This window comes from Hypomesus nipponensis, chromosome 17 (genome assembly GCF_054491055.1).
Source record: "Hypomesus nipponensis isolate SF chromosome 17, ASM5449105v1, whole genome shotgun sequence".
Classification (NCBI taxonomy): domain Eukaryota; kingdom Metazoa; phylum Chordata; class Actinopteri; order Osmeriformes; family Osmeridae; genus Hypomesus; species Hypomesus nipponensis.
This window is the reverse complement of record NC_140377.1, coordinates 7,467,569-7,477,500: the sequence shown is the minus strand read 5'-3', so window position 1 is coordinate 7,477,500 and position 9,932 is coordinate 7,467,569. Positions and strand designations below refer to the sequence as shown.

The following is a 9,932-nucleotide window of genomic DNA, read 5'->3' as shown; positions in this document are numbered from 1 at the left end:
ATAAAGTAGCAGGGCAGCCCTCGGGCAGTGGTTGGATCAGGCCCGGAAGGCTGAGGACTTGGCTGAGACTGGAGGGGTACAGATAGAGGATCCAGCAATGCGGGCCTCCTGAGCTACTTTAGCCTCCCTCACACCCTGGGGGGGGTCTGTCCGTGTTTTGGCAGGGAAGAAAACCACCTATCTGTTCACGGGCGGCGATGCAGGGGAATATGGCCGCACGTAAACGTCGGAAGTCCTCTTGTCAAGTATGACGTGCGGGCCGATGCTGATGAATAATAGATCATTAAACATAAGGCTGGGGTTAGGAGCATCTGCCTGTGTGGACAGATAAATTAATCTCAGGTGATTACTGAGACCTCCCAGATACAGGGCATGCCACCCACACACACACACACACATCCCACGCATCGCACATCTCCGCCCATACACACTCGCAAACGCGAACAACCAGACACAAACACTCAAACACAAAAACACACGTACATGCGCACACACACACGCATCCAAATGCACACGGAAGAGAACTGTCAATCAAACGAGTTCATCAATAGAGGCCTTTTGTCCATTTTGTTTAATTGGATCCCTTGCTGCCTGTTTTCTCTCAACCCTTCAATCATTTGTGCTGCAAAACCAACATGGGGCTGTATAATAACTGGCTTTATCACTGAGAGGTGAACCCATGAAGACTGGGCCTGACTGGTCAAAGATCCATCAGTTATTCTATTCAAACCCAAGCGTGTTGAGACTGCACAAATACACCACAACTATTGAAGATATTCCAACACTCTGAAGTTTGGAGAGGTGTTGCCTGAGCAGTACATAATTCAGACCCCACACAGCTTGAAAACAAACACCCACACACACACACACACATGATAACAAAAACACACACGTATACACAGCAACTGGCCCCAAAAAAGAAAGAAAGAAAGTACGGGTAAAGTTTTTTTTTTACATTCGACTGCTGGAAGGGATCTTGCGTCCATCCCGGAACCATGTGATCTGGGGCCTGGGGAAGCTGTGGATCCTTGGAGCGTGCAGCAGAGCCCCCTCTCCCTGGGACACGGTCTGGGAACGCTCGCCCTCCACAAACCCCCCCATATCTGACATGGGGGTGAGAGAGAGAGACAGAGAGACAGTGAGAGGAGAGCGGTAGAAAAAGGGAAAGAGAAAAGAGACAGAGAGGAGACGGCGAGGGAGGGAGATATACGGCAAGAGAGTGACGGAGAGAGAGAGAGGCAGAGAGATAGAGGGGGGATATATTCAGAGAGAGAGAGAGAGAGAGAGAGAGAGGGAGGGAGGGAAAGAGAGAGAGAGAGAGAGAGAGAGAGAGAGAGAGAGAGAGAGAGAGAGAGAGAGAGAGAGAGAGCGAGAGCACAGCGAGAGATGCGGGGAGAAAAAGTCAGGCAGAGGAGGCGCGAGGACAGGTTGAGAGGAGAGCAGCCAGGGAGCAGGGCAGGGGGGATTACGAGAGCGGGGAGAGAGTGACACGGTAACACAGTGTAAGAGGGAGATAGCAAAGGCCACTGTCTCGTTCGCTACCTAAAAAAAAAACCCTCTTTGTACAGTGGACTGAATCACACAACAGATACACCTTTCAACAAAGCAGTGTAGCTGCAACTCCTCAGGTGGGAAGCATGCAGCAAGTATGGCAGTAGAGTGAGTTAAGCAGCACTTACAGGCGACCTGCACTTCAGTGCTAGGCTGCATAATGGCTCCCACTCGGTTCCGGACAATACATCTGTAGAATCCGGCATGGGAGCGGTCCAGCGAGGGGATCAGGTACCTAATGGACACACGGCAAAGCTATTAGTCACACCGGCAAATTATAGACTTTGTGGTGAAATTCTCCCCAGAACTAGATGTCTACCTCACTCTAGAGCTGTGGCTGTACTGTAACTGGGAGGAAGCACACGTGAAACACATACAGTTGCCGGGGTAGCTGTGTTTCAGCTGGACGTAAACAGAGGGGCTGATTACGTGTAACATTTAAAGGAACAGAATGCCGTGAGAGAATGAAGATGAAGATGAAGAGAATGAACATTACCCAAGAAAGGCGTTAACTGGAGGTCATTTGGCTGAGGATTCAGACAACTGCCGACTAACAGAGGTGAACGGGTTCAGTGTTCTTCAGCTGAGGTTAAATTCACAAGAACATGTCTGGGACTTGTTCACTCCGGCACCTTCCGTTCTGACGGCCATTCGTGTGAAATGATGTGTGTGAAATCATGAGCGATAAGCTGCCTCTGTCACACTAATTGCCCGGGTTAATAAAAGCCATGTAGAAGTTGGAGTCTGCCAAGGCTGGCTCCCCTCGCATTGCTATTCGAGGGGCGCTGATTCCTTGGCTAAGTGGATTCCAGTCCGCCTCTTTGATCAGGGTTGGAGGAGAATATTAAACAGAGGGGTGGACCTGGAGCCAGAACCCCAGGAGAACACAGGGGAGCAGAGACAGAGGCTGCTGGGGGGGGGGGGGGGAGGCAGAGGAGGGAGAGAGTCAGGGGAGAGACCAGGCAGAGGGGATGGATAGATATCCGCCACTGGTGCCTGCCAATTCACATGTTTTGGGTGGACTGAACGGCGTCAGACTCTTGAGTCGAACTAAGTGTGGAGCGCGTGGAGGAGAGGAGGATGAGGGGAGCAGCTGGGAGGAGAGAAAGAAGGACAGAGCGTACAAAAGAGGCGGGCAGGCTGAGAGCAGATGGGAGAGGAGCAAAGCGAGTGAGAGCTAGCAGGCAGAATCGGGGAGCATTGTTAGAATGCTGACATATTCATCAAAAAGCTCTCCTGAAGTTCATGGTCGGCAGAAAAACATATTTTTGTTGGTGCATTGGGGAGACAGAGAGACTATCCCACCCACACAACGGGGTAGTGAAAAACCGGTCCATTTCATTGTGGAAGTAGTCACGATTAAATGTATTTACTAAGCACATGCCATTCACAAGTGACGGTGGAAAAAGATTCCTGTCATAGACTGTACATGACTTTGGGCACGTCAAATTGTCACAGAGGCTGAATGAATCTTATTTGAAATGAAAACGGCGTCTTTGAGCAGCCAATGAATACGAAATGCAGTGAGACAAAAATAAATTGAAAATTCCCTGAAAACAAGATGTTGAATCTCAAGGGAGAAATACAGACAAATCAGTTTTGAATAATTCCTTAAAAATGAGTTTCAACCTGCATAAACATGAGCAAATGAGTGATTAGTTCCATGTAAATGCAGCTAAAGGTCTGTGTGCATTGGGACAGTCACTGCAGGCGGATGGAGGTGGGCTGGAAACAGAGTCCAGGGAGTTCTGATTACCTGTACTCCAGAGAGAAGCGGGTCAGCTCGGTTCCGTTGTAGATCCATTTGAACTCCAGGGGCCAGCTTCCCTCCGCCATGCAGGTCAGAACCAGCCGGTTCCCTTCCAGGTGGACTTGGGTCTGCACCGGTTCCATCTTAAAGTAGGGCGGAACGTCATCCACTGGGAGAAAGAGAGAAGGGGAGCGGGGGTGGGGGGGGTGGGGGGGAGGTGGGGGGGGAGGGAGAGAGAGAATTAATGAATAGAGAGACCAATAGAAAAGAACAAGAGGGGAAAGTGAGAGACAAGGGACGATTCCACCGCAAGAAGGACAGAGAGAGGGAGAAAGAAAGAGAGAGAGAAAGAGGGAGAGAAAAGATGGAAAGTGGATAGCCAGAGCAAGACAAGCACTCTGCTAACAAACAGCTCTGTAATTTTCTTACGGAGCTGACAAGAAGAAAAAAAAAAACGTTAGGTCAAGATCACGCAGTCATTAGCTCGTCGCTATAGCACCAGTACTGTAGCGACTTATAATCATTCCAAATGCACAGTCCCAACTCCTGAACAAGAGCAATTTGTGGGGCAGTGTAGGAGTGAGAGAGAATACATAGCTCCGGCAGAGCGGGAGCACAGAGAAACCTGAAAGAAAGGCTTAGAGGAGGCTTTCCCCCGTGCAGCCTTAAAAAGCCCCTGACAAGATGAGCTATGCTCCACACCACCCTTCATTTATCTTTATAGCTCCTAATACTGGCACATTATACAGCGGCCTGCAACGCTGCACCCCAGCCTGCCTCTGAGGTGACAGTGACTGGATGCCGCAGACAAAGTGCTTTCATTTGGGGACGACGAGAAGGCATGATCAGAATCATTGATCCGTCCGAGTCCTCAGCCACGGGCGACGGTAAGCCCATGTTGCGAGTGTTTGCGCTGCGCTAATTAAAGTCTGTATTAATAGATGAAGTAAGCCGCCGGGCTCCTACAGCACGTCGGATTCCAGCTCCTCGCTGACTCATTCCCTTGTCTGATTATTGGGGCTTCTCTCCTCCCCTCTAAATCACCCAGAGCGTGGATTTATAGTTACACGCACCCAGGCGGACAGCCTAACCAATCGGGATGCGCCATCTGCAGGTGGACACAGGGGGAGCCACTGAGTCAAACGGGGGGGGGGGGGGTGCTATGGATGAGAGGTCGGTTGGAACATGAACAGAAAAGCGTAGGATAACGCGGCGACACCACGCACACGCTGACTGATCACAAACACACACACACACGCACACTCGGCAATCCCACCGCTCGGAAAAATGGACGCAGATCCTCTTTCCATTTTGCACCGGGCACAGCATCGGCCCCCTTGCACCGTCCAGCACCTGACTAATCCCATCCCTTAACAAGCCGTTGACCCTCTGCAACACTAATGCTGGCAGACCCCGGCTCTTGAAAGTGATCCCTTTGTGAGGCAGAATGAGCACAGACCTACGTTTTCCCAGGGCGCTGCATACTCCATCGCTGCCTTGCCTGTTATTCCATCCCGGCGGTAAACGCACATCGCCACTCTCCAACCAGCATACAGGCCAAGGGGCACATCCACTCAGTGATGCAGTGACATCAACACATTAGGGACCCTCCAGATGCAAAACCAGACTGTCAAATCGATGTGTTGAGGGCGGCCAACTCATAGCGTGAAGTTGTTGTGGAGGTGCATGGAAATGTGTGTGTGTGTGTGTGTGCTTCCGTGCGTGTATTCAAGCACGCATGTGTGTTTTAATGGCTAAGTGACATTTACACATTTCCGTTAGTCACTCACTCAAAGACCTGAACATGAACCCAAAATACAAACTGAGCAATTGCGGGTAATTGTTCACTTAAAGCAAAGTAGCAGATTGTTGGAAAGCAGATGTGAGCCTGGAAGAAAAAAAAAGTCTTCTCCATGGAATAGAGAGATGGCTTTCAAAAGAGAGAGACCTTTAACTGAGACTAGAGTCGGACCTTCACACACGACTGTGTTGATGCTCTCTTCCCGAGTCTCAATCTCTCTATAGTGCCCTGACCTGAAGGCTCAGATGCACACCCATCTGCTGAGGGGCGAAATGAATTGAGGATTGCTATTGCTCCAGACCCCAGCATACAGGCCAGTGCTCGTTAGAGTTTCCCCAGACATCTCTCTGGTCCAATGCTTCTCCTGAAACTGCCAGGGCTTTGATCTGGGTGGGTAGGTCGGGTTAAACACCTTCTGATGCCATCGAGGGATGGTGGGGTGGAGGGTGGGAGAGAGGAGATCCATGCTTGGGAGTAGGGATGTCCAGGAGGGGGGAGGGGAGCAGGTGAAGTGCCAGAGGGCCAGTGTTTGTGGACGCGGGTGCCGCGCCGCATGCCAGAAGGGCTGGCCACAGCTGGCCAGTGAAGGCCGACTCAGGTAAGGGAGATCCAGGGGGACTTTGTAGTGTGAGTACAGTGTGGCGCTGTGACTCACGCCAAGGTGCACCGCGGCGTGTTCGGTGTGGGTGAAAACACCTTTCTCGAACCTGACAGCTGAGGTTGACTGGGTGGTAACCCTTCAGCCGGGTCGCCCGCTGTGCGCACAGAATGTAAATGGCCCTGAGACAAAAGGCCACAGGCAGCGGCTTGGCTCCGTGAAACAGGCCCCATTGTGCTGCCAGTGCGCCACGCTGGCATGCAATCACACAGAAGGTGTTCGCATTCAGCAATTGTCATGTATTTTCTTTCAGCCGCCTGCTCAGTTTTTCCCCCTCTCCCCCCCCCCCCTCTCCCCTTCCCCCCCCCTCTACCCCACTCTCCTCCCCCCCCACTCTCTCTCTCTCTCTCTCTCTCTCTCTCTCTCTCTCTCTCTCTCGCTCTGTCGCTCTCTTTCTCTCTCTCTCTGTCTCTTTCTCTCTCTGTCTCTCTCTCTGTCTCTTTCTCTCTCTCTGTCTCTCTCTCTCTCTGTCTCTCTCTCTCTCTGTCTCTCTCTCTCCCGCCGAGGCAGCAGGGAGCCCTTCCCTCCACTAAATCCTCTGGCACCTGTGGGTCTGAGCTTGTCCAACCACATCGCAGCCAGGGAGACACACAATGCTACTCCCACATCTGTGTCAACGAAAGGCGCGCCAGGAAGGGCTAGGAACTCTGGGAGTTTGTGGTGCTGGGGTGGAGGGTGGGGGGCTTCTCTTTCCTTCTCTGTGTTCTGCTTGTCCCTCCCTCCCTCCCTCGCTCGCTCCCTCCATCCCTCTTCCTCCACCTGCAGGCTGCCTCCTCTCGTCCGGCCCTGCCACACAGGGAGATTTAGAGCCGCAGTTTAGCCCCACCAATTGGTCTTTAACATGCGAGATGGGTCATGGTTAGCTCCACTGATGGGGGGGTTATGCAACAGTCACAGCACCGACCTTGGCCTTCGAATGAAGGGTGGAGGGGGGGGGGGGCTAAAAGCATTTCCCCTGAAAACCCCTCACCCCCCCCCCTGCCTTAACCACATTCCCACCCACCCACCCACTCCCCTCCCTCTCTCTCTCCCTTAGCCTCCCCTCGCCAGGGTAACCCTAGGTGTGCACGTGGGTTGCATCAGAGACTGCCCCCCCCCACAAAAAAAGCACAGTCAACTGCCAACCGCCACCCCCACCCACCAATGCGGTACCTTCTGAAGGTCATTCTGATCTGTCACTCTGTCACCGGCTGCTGTCACCGTGACAACGGGCACCCTGCCGATTTACACCTCATCAGTTCCTGGAGAGCGAGCGGGGGAGGAGAACCGGGAGAGAGGGAAAAAAGGGAGGTGGGGGAGGAGAGAGACAGGGAGAGAGGGGGGGAGAGAGGGGGGGAGAGAGGGAGGAGGAGACGGGCCCCACGCCCTCTAACAGACATCAAGGTGAAGGGGCCCATTACGAAAGCGCGCCAGACAAGCAGGCCTGATCGAGGAGAGCCACTATCTACCCCCGCGTTCATTTCGAGTAATGGGCCATGTGTCAGCATCTGCATGCGAGAGAGTGGGAGAGCCGGCCCATCGTGCACAGCATCTCCGCTCTGCTCCAGGTATTTATGACCGCTAAATCACGGAGCCCGTGCATTTGGATGGACTACGTGCGAGCGGCAAATCACCTCCATGTTGGTGCAATGTAGACGTCAAGGGGCCAAAGTATCACAGACTCCAAAAAGGCATCCGGGCACATGCAGTATACAGCGTCCATGTCGATGAATGCATGAATAAACATGTACATATTTATGTACACATCAAGTGAGGAAGTCATCAGTATTCTCCGCAGGAGGGAGTAAAGCAAAGAGAAAGGCGGGCCCCCGGTCTTTGGGCGGACGCGCCGTGTTTGATGATGAGACGTCTTTTGATGTTGAATCGCTCCTCAGGACGGGCGGACGGAACGCAGCCCGCCACGCAGCTGTGGGGGGGAGGTCGCCACGGGTTAATTGATGTGTAATTGATGCGATTAATTGAGGTGTAATGTAGCACGCCGTCCCGTCTGACATCCCGGGGGCTGGCGGCCAGCCGGTGACGCAACAGCAACACAATTAGAGTCGGCGTGCCGTTGGAAAGCGGAGATTTAATTAGGAGCAAGGAGGCGGCGCTGGAGGCCAGTGGCTGGCGCCGCAGATTGAATTAGCTGGACCCAGACTCCAACGGGAGGCACTGACACACCATACCGATACTCCCGGTTATACACTTGTCTCTGTGGGTGTCTTCACTGCAACCCCCACCCCCCACTCCCCGCTTCTCTCCGTCCATCTTTTCTTCTCCACCCGCTGTGTGCCGTCCGTGTGTTTTTCCTCTCTCCTCTTTTTCTCGTTTGTTCCCCACTCTGCGAAGTTTAAAGTCCCTCCCTCCCTCGCCCCCCCAAACCCCCCCCCCATCTCTTCCCCTGTCCTGTCGGTTTCTGGGCCCCGCTCTCTCTTCACTTTTGATCTCTCCGAGTTGCTTTCTTTCCCCCTCTCTGGCGTTTTCTCTTCTCCACACACCGGCCTGCCTCTGATTCTTTTCCTTTCTCCTCTCGCCCTGTCATCCACAGTCATTTTCGCTACTGTTTTCTCCCTCTTCCCCCCCTCCCGTCGGCTCTCTCTGGTGTAGTGTATCTCTCTGGCTCCACCAGGGGAGGTGAGCGTAGCTACCTGGGAACATGCCTGTGATATCCACCAGCTTAATTAGGGAGCTGGGCTCTTGGCAGAGAACATAGCGCGCAGAGGAGCACTAGCATAGACCTGCGATCAATTAATGAGACCTTTTCCGCCCACACACGCCACCGCTACACTACAATACATGTTCTCTACACCGATATGCTTTGGGTGGCACGCACTGCAACACTGTCTAACCGTTTTTGCTCTGGAGCAAAGCTTATAGTCAGAGAACCCGAATGGAAGTTCCACATGTCCTTCAAATGTGGTATCAATTTCGACCTGGAAACCAGCTATGTGCTTTCAGGAAGATGGATCGATGAAGTGGCAAGGAGAAGGAAGCTCCAGACCAGACTAGGGGGCTCTGTGGAGATAGAATGTAGCATCCTTCACTCACCGGGAGGACCAGGGTCAGCAAAGTCGCATTGTGGCCAGGGAGATGGTCCATGGAGTCACAACTGAAACTGTGGATGGCGTGCGAGTAGACGATAGACATGTCAAGTGTAACAGACAGGCTTCGCACTTCAGATCTGGTGTACTCGCGATCTACAGAACCCACCCAAACCGTTCCCCTCTTCATCTGATGTTTTCTCTCTCATCCGTCTATCTCTCTCAGAGGAGGAGTGGGAAACTGCGAACATTCGTAAATTATCGTTTTCAAGACGTAATTGAGGAAGCAGCCGCAAACAGATAAACTAACTTCAGAAAATACGCAGGGAAGAAGAAGAAAAAGTAGCTTTGGGAGGTGGAGGCGGGCAACCCTTTCTCAGGGCATGAGAGGAGGCAGGAAAGAACTGAATTTAGAAAGTAGGGCAAAGACTAATGGAGGAAAAATAACAAACAAACCCGCTGAAATGTGAATTCCTCTGGGCCCCGGGTCATTAGAGTTAATACCGCGCGTTGTGCCATCTGCTGCGATTGTTTACACTAGCCGGGATAATTAGATCCTAATTAGTAGATGGTGTGGTGGGGGAAACATTATTTCACGAGCATTGAGATGTGAAACGTTGATGAGCAGACACACCTGGCTGAGCGTGGAGCCTGTCCACCTTGAGGCCCTGGGAGAGAACGATGAAGAGTCAGTCTGACATCTTTATTTCATCTGTTTAGGCAGAAAGGGAATCTTACTAATATGCTATTAACAGACAAAGTGTCAAAACGTTTACAATTAAACAGTTATGGGTAATTCTTCTTGCCTGGTTGGTGCGGGCGTTTTTGTGCAGGTGTGTGTGTGCATTTATACACATCATGATTGGACTTGTTTCCCTTTTCCTCAACACCCAGGTGTCACTCATTGTGTCTGAGGAGGAAGGGCCATAGAGCAGTGCAGAACACTGAGACTTAGACTGGCATGTCCCCAGCCTCTGCTCTCTCTCAATCCCATCCCTTGAAATCCTCGGGCAGAGGCGATAGCACTAGCATGCTAATCGTTTTTTTTTTTTTTTTTTGCTCTGTGCATGGTATCAGCCAGCTGCCATTGTAATATATGCGTGTGGAATGGGTGGTGATTGTGATTCTTATCAGTGGCAGAGTGCGGGC

General features: G+C 52.2%; 1 protein-coding gene across 1 annotated transcript in view; it reads right to left on the bottom strand.

Moving 5' to 3' along the window:
* sdk2a (sidekick cell adhesion molecule 2a) overlaps positions 1-3,387 on the bottom strand; it is a 30,663-nt gene extending 27,276 nt beyond the window's left edge. The window contains exons 1-3 of the mRNA XM_084677771.1: positions 3,308-3,387; positions 1,680-1,786; positions 956-1,103 (exon numbers count right to left, since the gene is read on the bottom strand). Coding sequence (XP_084533897.1) covers positions 956-1,103; positions 1,680-1,786; positions 3,308-3,387 — 335 coding nt within the window. The remainder of the gene's footprint in view (positions 1-955; positions 1,104-1,679; positions 1,787-3,307) is intronic.
* Between the last annotated feature and the right edge of the window lie 6,545 nt (positions 3,388-9,932).